The sequence below is a fragment of the Mytilus trossulus genome, chromosome 3 (genome assembly GCF_036588685.1).
Source record: "Mytilus trossulus isolate FHL-02 chromosome 3, PNRI_Mtr1.1.1.hap1, whole genome shotgun sequence".
Classification (NCBI taxonomy): Eukaryota; Metazoa; Mollusca; class Bivalvia; order Mytilida; family Mytilidae; genus Mytilus; species Mytilus trossulus.
In genome coordinates this window covers 72,644,328-72,662,093 of record NC_086375.1, presented here as the reverse complement: position 1 = coordinate 72,662,093, position 17,766 = coordinate 72,644,328, and the positions used below count along the sequence as shown (strand labels likewise).

General features: G+C 31.2%; 1 protein-coding gene across 1 annotated transcript; it reads right to left on the bottom strand.

Moving 5' to 3' along the window:
* Window positions 1-242: 242 nt before the first annotated feature.
* On the bottom strand, window positions 243-11,770 carry LOC134712331 (uncharacterized). Its single transcript, XM_063573773.1, has 3 exons — window positions 11,687-11,770; window positions 4,191-6,445; window positions 243-725 (listed from the first exon to the last, which is right to left on the bottom strand). The coding sequence occupies exon 2, from the start codon at window positions 6,433-6,435 to the stop codon at window positions 4,261-4,263; it is 2,175 nt and encodes a 724-aa protein (XP_063429843.1). The 5' UTR covers window positions 6,436-6,445; window positions 11,687-11,770; the 3' UTR covers window positions 243-725; window positions 4,191-4,260.
* Window positions 11,771-17,766: the final 5,996 nt, after the last annotated feature.

The window sequence follows — 17,766 nt, the reverse complement described above, 5'->3', positions numbered from 1 at the left end:
AGCAAGCACATTTTGACCCAGACTTTAACGAGATATGGTCTATACAAACAAAAGGAGGCGGGGTGTGTGCATGTTAAACTGTGCCTGTACAAAGTCATGTTACCAAGAACATGATTTGATTGTTGATTTTTAATTTTAAAAATAAAAAAAAGTTGTTATATGATTGCCAATAAAACCACTCTCCGCCAAAAACCAAATGACAAGAGGTCACCCTATGTGTCAAACGTAAATAAATTCGAACAGAAAAACTAACGGCCTTGTTTATTTACAAATTACAATGAATGAAAAACAAAACATATATACTGTAACAAACAACAACAACTGAATTTCAAGCTCCTCACTTGGGACAAGCACATACAGAATATGGCGTGGTTAAACTAATAAGGTGGCGCCAAACAGCGGAAAGTCGTTTAAAAGTGCAAGGAAACTTTGCAACATATCTTTTTCATATCTGTGAAAATAATTTCAAATTTACATTTGTAAGCTCTTTTTGAACTCTGACACATGACTCCTCCGATCGGAAGTTACGTGGTTGAAAGTTTGAAAATCTTTTATGAAATCGTACACATTCATTTAAGCTATCATCTATTATGCTAATTGTTACGTGTTTTCTTTTTTCCGTATGTCATCGATTCAACTCAAATTGAAAAGCGCAGCACAGTTTGTAGAATCGTTTCGCTGTTATTCTTTAATTGCACTTTGGTGAGTTCTTTTCTTTGCGTTTCCTTATGTAGCAATTTTACCTGACCATATCGGGAAATAGGTATTTAGTCGGATCTTAACACGTACGTGTGATTTGTTTAAACCGGTTTTCAATAAAAATATACGAAGAAATGTCAAAATGTTTAGGACTTAATTAAATCCGTATTTCGGTAAGATTGTGCAAGCATACGATTTTTATTGCGTCTTACACTTTGAGAAGCGAATAATCTGTAACTAGTTTATTCAAATATTCTGTAAAACCGTTAATTTTGAGCTATGAAAGTCAAGTGGCTAGAGAATTTTTTCTGAGTAAGTTTTAGAAAAGTGCAAAAATTTTTTTTTACAGTGGGTTAGCTTTCATTAGTCTCCACTATCTATAGATTAACAACTTTTGGTTATATTTATAATTCAGAATCATCATTGAAGGTGGAGCGCGATTGCGCAGTTAATTAATTATATGGATGTGCCATTTGTATGATGAGTGACATTCCGTGGTATTACAGTACTACCTGTGACTTTATCTTATTAATGGTGGCCATAACAAATATGTTCACCATGGTGGCCCTATATGTTCATCATCATACCCCCTGTTGCTTTTTTAATACACAAGGTATTACTCAAAAACTAGTCAAGGATAAAGGGAAATCTTGAATGCATTGAAGTGTTAAAATTATATAACTTACAGGTCAGGTGTCTCAGGTAAAATATACATGTATGTGTTTGTCAAATTTAATAACTGTGATAATGACAAGAAATTCAAAAATAAAACTAATTGAACAAACAGCTTAATTAAAAATTAATTGTCTCCTGACTTTTAGTTTTGATATTATACCTTTTAAATAATTTTTGATTAATTTAAGTTATTTTTTATATTAAGTCTATTTTTTTGGTAGTGAAGAATAAATGAATATCATTTTCAAATATACTGCAAACATTTACAATGCCTGCCTTTTTCAATTGACAAGGTGTTTCTCAAATTAATTTTCTAAAATCAAAATGGTTTATTATTGTAGATAGACTGATCTGCATTCAACATTGTTTAACATATGATTTAATAAGATTGTCTTTAGGACTTATGCTAAATAAAATTTAGGCAATTCATTATTTCTTTATTGAATAAAATATTTATAAGTATTAGAAATATTTACAACAGCAAAATTTGATAATATTTTTATTGTCACATGTTAAACATGATCCATGTTTTAGAGGTTAAGCATTTCTTTTACTTTTTGTTCTCGGGTTAGAGGCATAATAATGAGAATGTAAATAATTTTCAAATAGATTTTCTCAAAATTGTTTTGTTAATTTTACAATCAAGGAATAGGTGTCCTTTATTGATCTACAAGAGGCACTGTTTACACATTCTATCCTTTCTAGGAATTTTATATTGTCCACTATTTTCTATTTCTAAATTATGACCAAAAAATCTCTACCTATTGACACAATCAAGTTTAAAGGTTTTAATCATAAGTTTTTATTTTTAGATTTTTCTTTAAATTCATTTTTTATTCTATATATATCATTTTATTCTGGTATCACCTAAGTTGGACAAAGAAAAAAATGATTTAATAGACCACTTTCGAGTTCATCCGTCACCGGCAAAAACTCGTCAATTATGCACACCTTTATGACGTCATTTACCAGATAGAGGGGGTCGCCTGTATCCCTGCACTATTTACGTTCATCAAGCGTCTTAATGATCGTCTTTGTGCAGGATAAACTAGAAATAATGGTTGCTCTGTAGGTACTTACTGACAATTCCCTAATGACAGCAGTGTTGATTGTCAATTTTGAGAATTCAATTTGCCGAATAATTCGTACAATATAGAATTATAGTTTTCCAACCACTCGCTCAACATTGGAAGGGAAGTGACGACGCCCCTAAACGCACAAATGACGGTGATAAAGGCGCGTATAATTGACGAGTTTTTTCCGGTGACGGATGAACTCCAAAGTGGTCTATTAATAGACCATTAAACTAAAGTGTCACCATCTTTAGAAGTGCACTTTATTTTTTCTGGAGACAAATTTTGAAAGAAATTAACCAAACTGAAGATAACATATTTAATAAGTTTCAAGACAATTTCTTTTCATAAGATTCATTTGATTCAGATATATATAAGAACATTTTTCATTATGATTAGCATTTTTAATGAACATTTATCAAAATATGATGATAACTAATGGGAATTTTGAAAATAAGTCTTTTCAGTGATTGTTTGTGCACAACTCTTGTTTTTGAGATTTGAAAAAAATTAAGATAAACAAAATTAGTTTTTTCCTAAACCATATAATGGTACTTGTATACGTAGTTTTCCAGAATACTATTAGATGTTATCAAAATTTATTGTAAAAGGATTGATATTGATCATCTTATTTTGTTAAGAAACCAAATTGTTTAATTACTTTCATTTTTTTTAATTTAAAATATCACTTGCATGATTATTAGTTATTATTAATAGTAAGAATTCATTAAATAATGTTAACACACTATTGAATGCAATGTAATCTTTTACTTAAAAAAATTATTAAAAGTCTGTTTATTTCAAATGCTAGTCAATAACTTTAGCTTTGACTTTTTGCCATTTCTACTCAAGATTCTTACTAAGAAGAAATTAAAAGAATAAGAAACAAAACATACAAAAATTAAAAAAAAACAATTAAAAAATAAGAAATATAATTAAAGAATTTTTTTTTTTTAATAAATTAACAGACAAAAACAATATTTTATTCTACATTTCAAAAAAAGTGAAATGTCAATTTTAAAAGAAACCCAAGTTACCTGTACAGGTAAATTTTAATGAAACATATACCAGCTGAAAACTTCAACCCTGATTGATTTTTACAGCTAACATAATTAGATGAAAAATCTGCCTATGATTTATGACCCCAATAAATGGCCAACATCTCAAGATTGAATACCCCAATAAATGTCCACCATTGGATGTTGACCATGCAAGAGGGTGGACATAACTAAGAGAAAGTCACAGGCTGTACTGTATGTGCCAATTCGAAAAAGTTATACGGGAATTGTCTCTTCTAACAGGTTCATTTTTTTTATAATTATGTTTAGGTTTCTGATATAATTTTGAATAATTACAAAATGAATCAATGCAATATATTTCAGTTTTTGTTATTGATGTATCAAAACAATTTATATACGAATATAATTTCATAAATTTGAAACGTTTAAAATTTTTACATACCAATATAAAGAACTTTTTATCATTTTTGAAATAGACTATGAATAATAATGGCACGAAATTACTTCCCTTCATGATATATTGATTGGGAAATGAGCCAGAGTTATCTATTTGTGATCACAGAGAGGGACTAGCAAGCAAATTTTGATTGCAGCTAAATCATTGTTAAAACAATGTTCCACTATAAACGAACGTTATTTTATACAAATATAAAGACTTAGTTAGCTAAATCTACAAATTTTATTTGAAATTATGATTTTTTTTTGCAATAGATTAATATGCTACCTTATGGTTTATATGAAGTGTGAAAATAAATGTTATTAAAAATAGCATTGGAACAGTTTTAATGGTATTATTAAAAGTGTTTGTTTATTTTTAATAATTTCTGAATCAAACATATGATCCTTATCACAATTGATTTGTCAGTAAGAAAGAATCTTGTTGATTTATATGCTTTCAAATAACATCTATAAGCTTCATCATATTTCCCTATAATCTCAGCACAAATGCCCACAATTTGCCATGATATTTCTTGAAACGAAAGAACTTTTAAAAATGGCATGTCAGACCTGATTTCCTGTAATAGTTGAAATTCAAATTCGGTGCCAGCTGTATCAAAAAGACGATGATGACACAACACCGATAACATCGATGCATAGAGACTAGGATCGATATACAGGTAAGTATTATCGACTCCAAGTGATTCGGTCATGAAAGTTGTCTCTAGTTCTAATCGCAATTCTTGTATCTGTAAGATTGTTGAAAAGAAAATAACCTGTAAATATCCTTCTTTTAAACGTTTGTTGCTCTTGATGATAACTTCTAAACAAGATTTGTATTGCCCTGTAATATACATCATTGTAGCCAGATACAACAATGCAACACTACCTGGATGATCATGTATGAGAAACACATCACTGCATGTTTTAAAAATATCACAACTCTTTGCTGTCCCAAGTTCTGGACTTTTTAGTTCTTTAAACTTGTGAGAATTTATATATACTATGACTTCACTGATCCAAGCTTTCACTGCAGTGTATTTTAAAAGTGACAAAGGTTCCTTTTCTTTCACTGATTGTAATACACTAAGAAGATTTTGCAAATCCTCTTTAAAGATTTGTTGAAACAGGAACGAGTTTAACTGCGCATTAATTTCGTGCCAAGTGTGTATTTCTATATCTTCATTTGAAATGTAGTCATCCTCTTTTAACGACACGTGTATTTCTTGGAGATCATTAATCAATACTTGGAAAACCAAATACGGAAGGTCTATCGACTGACATCTGTACAATCCATAAAACTTTTCCCCTAGCAGTGTTTCCAGTAAAGTTTGTAACTGTTGTTTTTTGCATCCGTATATTCTGTTTTCAAACATATTATTCTGTGGAATGAAGAAATTTGGACAGTTTTCTGTCTGTACCCACTTGTATATTCTTTTAACACATCTCCCAAAAGACTGTAACAACGTATCAAAATGCCATGGATTATTATAACTTGACTGAACTTCCCAGAATAGAGATGTTTTCATAATATAAGATGAAACTAAATCCTTCATACCTTCGTACTTATTCAATATTTCATTAAGATATATTTTGAGCATCCCATAACATAAAAATTGACAATGATTCAATGAAAATAAAAGTTTCTTTTCCATTAAGATAAATGATATTCTCCATTCTAAGTGTTCACATGAAGAGTTTTTACTACCAACTGGGGCAAGCTGACAACCTTGTGCAATGCACTCTTCAATCAGATCTTTTGAGGGCCAGGAAAACTTTTTACATCTTTGATTCCAGTCGATACATTCTATAGGTAGAACAGTACATCTAATACAATACGCAGTGTCTGAATCTCTATGTCCGTGCCTGATGGTAGTACACGGGCCATGTATAACGACATGTTTTCCAAGTGTTGGTAAAATAAATTCACGATATTTTGAGCTTGAAAGATAAGTGGTTCCTTCATAAGTAGAGTAACAGTTCGTAAATCGTTTCTCACCAGATCTTCCATCTTTGACTTGTAAACGAACGTATCCAGGTTTTACTGTAGTATTTTCCATAATTAATATGACTTTTCCGGCGCCTGGATTTAGATACAATATTTCACTTATATCATTTACAATTATGCTGCTTGCACAAACTACCATTTGATCATTATCAGACGTTGATATCCTCAAACCTTCTGCCCTACTTCCAAGATCATATATAAACTCAGGTTTCTTTGGTTTAAGTTTATGATAAATATGATGTTTTAAATCTGAAAGGTTGCGTCTTATATTTATTATTGACTTATAACCAAGTTCTTCGCAAAGATCTAAGAACAGAAGTTGGGCTACCTTTTCTTCAGGAACCTTGTCATTAAGATCTGTATATGGACTATTTTCAATATCATTATCATGGCAGTACTGTTGATATAAAGTTTTATATCTGTTAAGTAGTATTGGTTCTACAGAAGGATCTGGTTCATATCCAAGAGCATCGCAACTTCGTAAATATCGTTTCCATGCAAACGGTTGAGACATTTGGTTCATGATTTTTGTTCTAAAAAGGAAAATATACTACTTTTTACAATAATTATTAAACTTTGATTTTATGCGAAAACAGGTGTATATGCTAGTTGTTTTTCATGAAAAATGATATTTTCATATCATTTTGATTTGTAATTTTGATGTTGATTGATTTATAACAAAGTTTATATACATATTAAAAGATGTGGCATTATTGCTAATGAGAGAACTGCCACCAGAGACAAACTGTTTGTCTCCGTGCGGCCTCTAATAATGCGCAAAACCCATACCTTATAGAACAATATAAAGACGACGACCAAAAAATTAACACTTTTAAAAGAGAAAAATACGGCCTGATTTATGTACAACATAATTAACAACAAATGACAACATCTGAACTACAGGATCCTGCCATTGGAAAGACACATGCATACTATGAGTGAGCTGTTCTAAATCATTTACAGTTTAGAAATATATACATTTTTGTTTAAAAGTTTACAGAACATTTTATTTTATTTGGTAATTTTAATCCAAAGTACCGAGGAGCTCTAATGCCAAAGATTTCTTCATTGATTTGTGTTCGGTCGCACAACAGCTAAATTATTATTTACAGATAACCTTAGATTTCTACTATGTAGGTTAACAATTGGACAACATAGTTCCTTTAAGTATTCGGATGCTTTATTGTTGAGAAAATTATAAACAAGAATAAGTTTATGATATGAAATTCTAGATTTGAAATTAAACATTTTAACTCTTTTAATAAACTAGGTGTTAGTATTGGTGTATCAAGTATAATCCTTGCAGCTCTTTACTGCATTTTAAGAATTTTATTTTATAACCATCTACATAACAATGTTCCTATTTGAGCAATAAAAATCAAATATGGTCGACGGGTTTGTTGCACACGTTGTCACGGTTGAGGTGTGAAGAATGTGTTTTGTGCTAGATGAGGGGAATTTCCTTATATTTCAGTTATACATTTTTATTGTGAGAGAGTTGCCTATATTTTACATTTTATAATTTGTCTGCCTCTGAAGGCAAGTTGTGTAATTGACATTCATACCAATTCTTCTTACTTTTTTATATCAATAATGGTATTTGAAAACACATCATAATTAAAGTTGTATGTTATTATTGTTTTGTTAATCACTTGAGTTACTAAATTCAGCCAGGTTATTATACCTCCGCTTTAAAAAAAGGGGGGTATACTGTTTTACCTCTGTCTGTCCGTCCGTCAGTCAGTCCGTCCCATGAATATTTTTCGTCGCATTTTTCTCAGGAACTACAAAACAAGGATTTCTGAAATTTGGTATCAGGGTTTATCTAAGTCAGCTATACCGTGTGATGCGCTTTCAGATTGATCACTTGACAACTTCCTGTTTACCGAACACTTGTATGATTTTACACATGATAGCCAAGTTGAAAATTTTCGTCACATTTTTCTTTGGAACTACAATACAACGATTTCTGAAATTTGGTTTCAGGATTTATATAAGTCAGCTATACCGTGTGATGCGTTTTCAGATTCATCACTCGACAACTTCCTGTTTACCGAACACTTGCATATTTTTACACTATTAATATTATCCACTTGCGGCGGGGGTATCATCAGTGAGCAGTAGCTCGCAGTTTCACTTGTTTGATTTTACATTCAAATATATTGATGATGTTCTTTCCATTAACAATCAAAACTTTTCTGATTGCGTTCCATTAATATAGTACCCAGACCTAGAAATACGGGGTCCCCTGTCTCATTTTTAGACTTATACATCGAATTTGACATACACAGTCTTCTGAGTACCTGAATCTATGACAAACGAGACGATTTTAATTCTGAAATTATCAATTTTCCCAATTTTAGAGGCAATTTATCAACTTCACCAGCATATGAGATATACATTTCCCAACTTATTCGGTAAACAAGAGATTGCAGCTCCTATTCAGACTTTGTAAAACGTCAACAGTGTCTGAGCAGAAGTTTGACGAACCAGGGGTATATCAAAGAACGCTCGTCCATATTCGAAAAACGTTCATCGGCCTTGTTCATAAATATTCCGTTTCAAATTCAAAAATGATACATGGACGTTGTGAAGTATATGTTCTATGTATTGACGTTGTTTATCATCCTTATTACATGTTATTGTGTTCTTTTTATCTGTCTTTATATATTAGTAACATTTACTATTTATTCCATTTTTCGTAACATATCTTTAATGTTGCTTGGTATTTTTACATTCTGGCCGTTATGTTATTGTGTTCTTTTTATTTGTCTTTATATATTAGTAACATTTACTATTTATATCATTTTTTGGTAACATATACACCTTTGACGTTGCTTGGTATTTGTACATTCTGGCCGGTATGTTATTGTGCTATGTTCATCTTTGTATTTTTGTGTTTCTTGTCATGCTTTTTTCCTTTATTTGTGTTTATAGAGAATTAAATTATAACACAATTTTGACTGCCAAACCCCAATATTATTTTTTTTTACCTATAATGTCTGTTTGTTTTGCTCTCACATTCATTTCAATATAATGGAATTATATGCGAATGTCATACAAGTGAAGTGAAGCTAGCTTTTAACCCAGTTGAGTCAACCATTTGCTACATACTGAAATGCCTATACGAAGTAAAGAATATATGTCAGATGGTTTTGAATATTCAATGTGTTTGAGCTTTTGGGTTTGACATTCTAAAAATATAAAATATGGACTTCCGTTTTAAATTTTCCTTGGTGTTCGGTATAGTTGTTTTTACAGTTTACTTCTGGATTATTTCCCTTGAATAATATACTAGAATCCCGCTTTATTCAAGAAGTATTTTTAAACAAAACAACACACTTGGAAAACCGATTTAAAATGTATCGCTTGGATAATAGGGAACTAGCAACTTTACTTGACCATATCGGGAAATAGGTATTTAGTCGGATCTTAACACGAACTTGTGATTTGGTTAAAACCGGGTTTGATATAAATATACGAAGAAATGTCGAAATGTTCATGACTTAATTAAATCCGTAATTCTGTAGGATGGTGCAAGCATACGATTTTTATTGCGTCTTACACTTTGATTAGCGAATAATCTTTAACTAATTTATTCAATTATTGTGTAAAAACGTTAATTTTGAGCTATGAAAGTCAAATGGCTCGAGCATTTTTCTGAGGAAGTTTTAAAAAATTGCAAAAAAATATTTTTACAGTGGGTTAGCTTTCATAAGTCTTCACTATCGATAGATTAATAACTTTTGGTTATATCTATAATTTAGAATCATCATTGAAGGTGGCGGACGATTACACAGTTAATTTATTATATTGAAATGCCATTTGTATGCAAGAGTGACATTCCGTTGTATTATGTGCCATTCGAAAAATTTATGCGAGTATTCTCTCCCCTTAACAGGTTCATTATTTTATAATTAAGTTTACGTTTCTGATATAATTTTTAATAATTGCAAAATGTATCAATTCAATATATTTCAGTTTTTGTTATTGGTGTATCAAAAACATTGATGTACGAATATAATTTCATAAATTTGAAACGTTTGAAATGATTACATACCAATATAAAGAACCGTTCATCATTTTTGAAAAGACTATGAACAAAAATCGAATGAGTTGTTTTTCTTTTGATGATAGATTGATTGGGAAATGAACTAGCGTTAACTAATGGTAATCACAGAGAGGGACCGGCGAGCAATTTTTAAGTGTAGCTTATACAACGTTAAAACAATTTTCTACTATAAACGAATGTTACTTTATACAAATATAAGGACTTTGTTAGCTAAATCTACAACTGTTATTAGATATTTTGATTTTTTATTGCAATAGATTAATATGCTAAGTGAACATGGTCTTTGCCAAGTCTAAATTAAACGAAAAAGTCATGTTGACGATGCGTTAAAACATTAATGGCATACGATACATTTTGATCCTATGGTGATATTTTGACTTCAGCTTTCAAAAAAGCTATATGTTACTTAGTCAATTAAGAATAGAAATAACAAGTATACCTTCATGTGCTGCGTTTGGAGGTAAACGGGATTACATTTTAGACATTTACTCAAAATTTCGATTTTTAATTTTTTTTTCTATCTTTGATAGGATAACTTTTTTGTTTAAGCGGATTTTAGTTAATTTTGGAATATCTTCTTGACATAAGTGTGCTATATATGTTTGTAACAAATGAACTGTACAGATATTGATCCCATAAATTCCGTGATTTTAAGACCATTTTATCAAATTTTCATCAAACAAAAGTACCATGAATCTTTCAGGAAATCAATCAAAGAGCGATAACTGTGGCTCGTCTTTAACCAGAACTATAAAACAGGCTACGCAATCACAAAAACACAACAATGATTCATTTTTGCAAGACAAACTGTAAAGGGACGCGAAGGATACCACATGTCAATCAAACTGGTAAGTCGAAAATAAACTAAAAAACATTGTTAAAAAGAAAACACAATCAACTGTACACAAAACAACATAGAAAAACAAATTGGAGCAATTCAAACCATCCAAACAACTGGGGGTCAGGTATTACGGAAGGGTAGGCAGATCCTGCCCTACATGTGGCATCTCTCTATAATTAAGCGTAAACAAAGTTTTATAAATATACTTAACATCCAAAGTAATTGGATTTATTGTTACGTCGTGATTCTGTTCATGCATGAAACCTTCGCCACCTGACGTTCAGCAAATAACAAACAAACACAAATTAGAGTCAACATTAGTTTATTTATGTTGAAATTTCGAAAAATGCATTAAGAAGATATAAATGAACGTTTTTGAAAAACTGGAGGTATTCGCAACAATTCTATATTGACATAAACAGGCAAACCGTCTTCTTGTATACATTTATAAACTGCTATAAAAATCCAAGCTCAGCTAACTTGTCACAATTTACAGATCTTAAAGTTTGGAGACCGTAAAACAATTTCTGCTAGTGAGTTGAGAAAATCTTTTTATTGTCGTTTTAAGTCGATTTTCAGCATAACTCTGTATAATTATTTTTTTGTGAAAGGAACACGTTAAAAAAGAACGACTAGTGTTACAAAACACGAGCAGTGTTAGTTTACAAAAGTAAACATTCAGTAGGGCTTCTGTAGCCAAAAGCATGTGCTCTTAAGATAAAATAAATTTAAATTATGATAATAATGACGGATTTCGAAACAATTAAATGAAGATAATTATATGAATGTATTTGTTAAGCTAACCTTAATTTCTAATATATTGTTCAATAAACTTTGATTGCATAATTGAAATATAAGTACCTTGTGTTTCCTCTAGCTTTGTAAGCTGAAGTTGAAATATTTGTCAGAAGTCAACGCTATTTAAACTTCCGGGTGTTATTATTATATTACAAAGGTATCACAATGATATGGTAGATAATTTTAATGTTCTCAAATTTGACCCTATTACAGGCAAGAATATGACAAATGGGGATTTTAATACAAAAATCACAAAAATACTGAACTCCGAGGAAAATTCAGAACGGAAAGTCACTGATCAAATGGCAATATCAAATGCTTAAACACATCAAACGAAAAGATAACAACTGACATATTCCTGACTTGACAGGTATTTTCTAAGGTAGAAAATGATGAATTACACCCGGTTTCATAGCTAGCTATATAATAAAATTAACGGTTCTAATTTTCTTGCACCAGATGCGCATTTCGACAATACATGTCTCTTCAGTGATGCTCGTGGCCAAAATATTTGAAATCCAAAGCTTATATAAAAGATGAAGAGCTATAATCCAAAAGGTCCAAAAATTATAGCCAAATCCATGAATTATATAAACTATACAATGACACAATTCTGTAAAATAATTCTTATAATTAAGCGATTTCAACGTAACGGGACATTCATTTAAAGAGAGTATAAACTGTTCTCTGATGGAACAATGCTGCGAAGTACAAAGTCTGTACGTTTTTAGACAATATTTAGTTCAGGCTTTATATTCATTTAGATTGCATTTTATTTTAATTCAAATGTTGACACCAAAGTGAACATACAAATATATTTTATATGTTATGATGGTATGATACTAAACCCCTAACGGGAAGGATTGTGCTTTATGTTCATATGATGAAATCATAATCTTTCAGTCAGTTTTATTGAAGTCTCGAGCTGGCATGTCAGTTAACTGCTAGTAGTCTGTTGTTATTTATGTATTATTGTCATTTTGTTTATTTTCTTTGGTTACATCTTCTGACATGAGACTCAGAATTCTCTTGAACTGAATTTTAATGTGCGTATTGTTATGCGTTTACTTTTCTACATTGGCTAGAGGTATAGGGGAGGGTTGAGATTTCACAATAAAATTGAGAATGGAAATGGGGAATGTGTCAAAGAGACAACAACCCGACCAAATAAAAAAACAACAGCAGAAGGTCACCAACAGGTCTTCAATGTAGCGAGAAATTCCCGCACCCGGAGGCGTCCTTCAGCTGGCCCCTAAACAAATATATACTAGTTCAGTGATAATGAACGCCATACTAATTTCCAAATTGTACACAAGAAACTAATAAAAAAATAATACAAGACTAACAAAGGCCAGAGGCTCCTGACTTGGGACAGGCGCAAAAATGCGGCGGGGTTAAACATGTTTGTGAGATCTCAACCCTCCCCCTATACCTCTAACCAATGTAGAAAAATAAACGCATAACAATACGCACATTAAAATTCAGTTCAAGAGAAGTCCGAGTATGATGTCAGAAGATGCAACCAAAGAAAATAAACAAAATGACAATAATACATAAATAACAACAGACTACTAGCAGTTAACTGACATGCCAGCTCCAGACTTCAATTAAACTGACTGAAAGATTATGATTTCATCATATGAACATCAGGCACAATCCTTCCCGTTAGGGGTTTAGTATCATACCATCATAACATATATGAGAAGAACATAACCCGTGTCATGCCAACAACTGTTTTTAGAATAAATGTCTTTAGTTCCGACGCAAAGACCTTATCAGTGACTCAATATTAACGCCAAAATATGCAATCTTTAATGACTTGACAACAGTATCGTAATTATATCCCTTCTTAATCAGTCTATTTAAAGGTCTTGTAAGTTTCTGAGGTGAATACTGACACCTTTGTGCTTTATAAAGAATATTTCCATAAAAAATTGGATGTGAAATACCTGAACGTATAAAAAGTCTGCATGTTGAGCTATATTTACGAATGATGTTTTTAACCCCGCCGCATTTTTGCGCCTGTCCCAAGTCAGGAGCCTCTGGCCTTTGTTAGTCTTGTATTATATTGATTTTGGTTTCTTGTGTACAATTTGGAAATTAGTATGGCGTTCATTATCACTGAACAAGTATATATTTGTTTAGGGGCCAGCTGAAGGACTACTCCGGTTGCGGGAATTTCTCGCTACATTGAAGACCTGTTGGTGACCTTCTGCTGTTATTTTTTTCTTTGGTCGGGTTGTTGTCTCTTTGACACATTCCCCATTTCCATTCTCAATTTTAAATCCATAGTTAAGTCTAGGTAATAAGTACTCCTTACTGTAGCATGACATGGCAGCAAGCTAGTTTTTATTCTTATGAATTTCAACCATCATGACAAAATATTGTCAAAAAAGGAAAATATTTAATAAAAAAATCTTTAACTTCTAGATGCTTTGAAGACAAGCAAGTTCGTAGTAAATTTATTTATCTTGATATAGGTCGGTTTCACATGTCAACTGCATCAATAGAACATTATTTTGTAAAAAGGCTTAGTCAATATGGTAGTTTGTTACGAACTTTATTCCATGTTCATGGTTAGTTGTTGAAACATCGATTAACTGATATTTTATATTTATAGCATTTGCTGCATGTACAACAAATTGTTTTTTTAAAGAAATTTTCTGGGAAAAAACATCCATTCACCAAATGTGATCCCCATCAAAGACGGTGATCTTTTGAAATGCAGTTAGAACAATTTGAAGCAAAATTTACTTGGGTAATCATGGCAAATATTTTCTTCAATTTACAGTACTTCCAATTATCACATTTCAATAAGTGACAATAAAATGTCCCATTTAAAGTTAAAATTGCAAGAAATAATTGAATTTAAATTGTTAATCGACAATCAGTTGTCAATAGAAGATAGTCATTGAATTAAATTCAAAATTAAAAGACCTATCCCATTTAATGAATCCATTTCATACAATAAATTGATCAAGAATTTAATTCTTGGAAAGGCATTTCAGATTTATAATCTTCTTTGAATTTAGAAAGACTTTTGACTTTTCTTTAATACACAACATATCTGTTTGATTTGATAACACAGATAAAATTAGAATGAAAATGGGTATGAAAATAGTCTAGATGCGATAGCTTTTCATTCAGGATGCACACTTGAAATTCTTCAACTGTCCATTATGTTGCTCTCTAAATGTCTGTAATGGTTTATTGTGTTGATGGGACCAACCCCGTTGCACAATTATTGTGATCAATACTAGGTAAAACTTGATTTAAAAAAAAACCAACATATACAGGGGTTATCTTTCTTGTTCGGCTGAGCGCCACTGATGAGTATTAAATAAACGAAACGCGCGTCTGGCGAAATTTTTTTAAGCATGGCAACTTATTTATTGACGAATTCAAAATGTAGGACTTCTAACAGGGGCAAAGATTTGTGTCGTGACCTACCGAATTAAAGAAGTTACTGAGTTCGTACCAATATGAGCAACACGATGGGTCCCACAAGTGGAGCAGGATCTGCTGATCCTTCCGGAGCACATAAGATCAGCCCAGTTTTTGGAGGGATTCGTGTTGATTAGTCTGTAGTTTTCCAAATTTTGTTTTTTTGTACTATTGTTTGTCTGCCTATAATTTACATTTTTTGCCATTTTTTTGTCAGTTTTTTTTCTATTTAATGAGTTTGAATGTCCTTCTGTTATATATCGCCCCTCTTTTAAACTAACACTGATTCCTTCTAAATTGACTCCGAGTAACAGTTTACGTGCAACTTCTTACAAATGCACTGATATGTTGATACTAATGACAAAACGAAGGCCAAGTTCTTCATTAACGATTTTTACTTTTACTGTGCGATATACTGAAAAAGGCATTTTATGCGGTTTCGGTTAAATAAGTTATGAAATCTTCTACTGATATGATTACAATTGTTTTTATTTTTGCGCTTCTCTGTGTTGATTGTTCTTGCGTTTGTTAGTACTGTATAACTGTCACGTAGATTTGTCATTTTAACAATATTATTTTAACATTGCCATAAAAGCGAGAGATTTAGCTACCAATCAAACCAGATTCAACTCGACATTTTTCCTTAAAATGTCCTGTGACAAGTCATTAATATGGCAGTTGTTATCAAATAGTTCGTTTCTTTGTATGTTGGCCTTTGTTGTTGTTGCACTTCAGTGTTTCTGTTGTTCCGTTGTTTCCTCTTCTACTAAATGTATTTCCCTCGGTTTTAGTTGTATCCCGGATTTGTTTTTTCTCAATCAATTTACTTTTGAACAGCAGTATACTAATGTTGCATTCATTTATCTACCAATGGTATTCAAATTATATAATGTTGTTACTAATGAAAAAAAAACGGAAGTCAAGTTTAATATTGTCCATTTTCATATACATCATTTATGAGTTTTGATCCTTGATCTTTATGAACATTTCAGTGTAAATGGTTTCAGTGCAATTACTTATAAACCGTTCAACCAATGCTTTTAAAATTCTAATGCTCTGTAACTGATGACAAAATGGTGGTCAATTTTGATATTGACGATGTTTTTGCCGTTCAGTTGTTATGGTTCTTGATAGATTAGAAAATGGCAGTTAAAAAATACATGAAAAAGATTCAAAATACAGAAAACCTAGTTTGATGATAGTTTAACAGCTCATTCGTTGTTTAATGATCTGAAATAATTGTGTGTTCTGAAATGTCAAGAGAATTTTGAGTATATCATATAGAAAATGTATGATACTGACTGTGCAATATATATATATGTGTTTGTTTAAATCTGCGGCCTAAAATGAGTACACCAGTTTCTCGCCAAAATAGATTGAGATCGATGACAATTGCCACAAATCAATTACATAAGTTTACAACTTTGGAACCGAAGGAATTTGTTTTATGTGGATTGAAAACTCTTTGAAAAAACAAACTCATCATAGATTCCAGGATTAATATTGTGTATGCCAGACACTCGTTTCGTCTACAAAAGACTCAACACTCAGTAATAATTGAAACAAAATATTGAAAGGCCAAAGTTGAAGAGCAATGATGAACCAAAATTTCGACAGTTTTTACCAAATACAGAAGCCCGAGAATTGTATTTAAACATATCATGAAAATAAGGGACACAGAACAGTTTGATAACGGACTTTTCGTTCGGAATTTTCCTCGGATTTCAAAATTTATGTGATTTTACTTTTTTAACATACCGATCAGACAAGAATTTAAGTTGAATATTGGCGAACAATAATTAGAGAGCTCTCACAAATTTGTGTTTCTTGTGATGAACATTATAACAGGGTGTTTGACGTATTTTGTCATTAAAATTGAAATCGAAAGTACAATTGAATATTATCTTTATTAGCACAGTATTTATCAATTTGACATTTCATTACGCAATTTGCTGCAGCAGACACGCTTGATATGAATTCTATTATCCGTGGTGTAATTGGCTTACACAAATCAACAACAGTGGGATGGAATATTGACGTCTTGTTTCGTAAACGGCGTTAAAAAGTTATAACCCTTGAAGTAACAGGGCATAATTTAATCAAAGTGATGGAATTAAGACACTTTCAAGAAAATTTATATCTTATAATATCAGCGAAAGGCAATTGATCTTCACAGAATATTAAATCGGAAAAAGCAGAAATAATAAACAAATATTTCATCCGTTCATCTTTCTCGACGAAACATCAACTTGAAACAATGTTTTTGCTTGATTAAAGATTTCTATTACTAGAATTGAGCATGCATAACAAATCTTTTACCCAATGACAAAACGTCATCGTTTTATAGAAACCTACTGATTTATTGCAAATATTTAAGAGCAAACAAGAGAATCTTCTTTTGATGAAATATATGCAACGTCTTGTTTTGCTATTCAAAGTATAGCGTAAAGATTTTAATTGCTTATTGTGTCATGTTTTAATCTAATGTTTAAAAGGTTTAAGGTATTATATGACATTTCTAGACGTAATATGGTAGTTTAAAATGTAAGAAAAGATTTGAATGATTTGGTTTTGTATGAACATCACTTTAATTCAAAGTTTCAAGTAATATACCAACTTAATTACAGGAGCTTTGATTATCATTTATTTAATAAACACGTAACAAACAAATGCATATTGCATACTAACATTTAAAATAA

Coding starts and splice junctions, on each gene's coding strand:
- LOC134712331 (XM_063573773.1), bottom strand. CDS start 6,435: ATGAACCAAATGTCTCAACCGTTTGCATGGAAACGATATTTACGAAGT.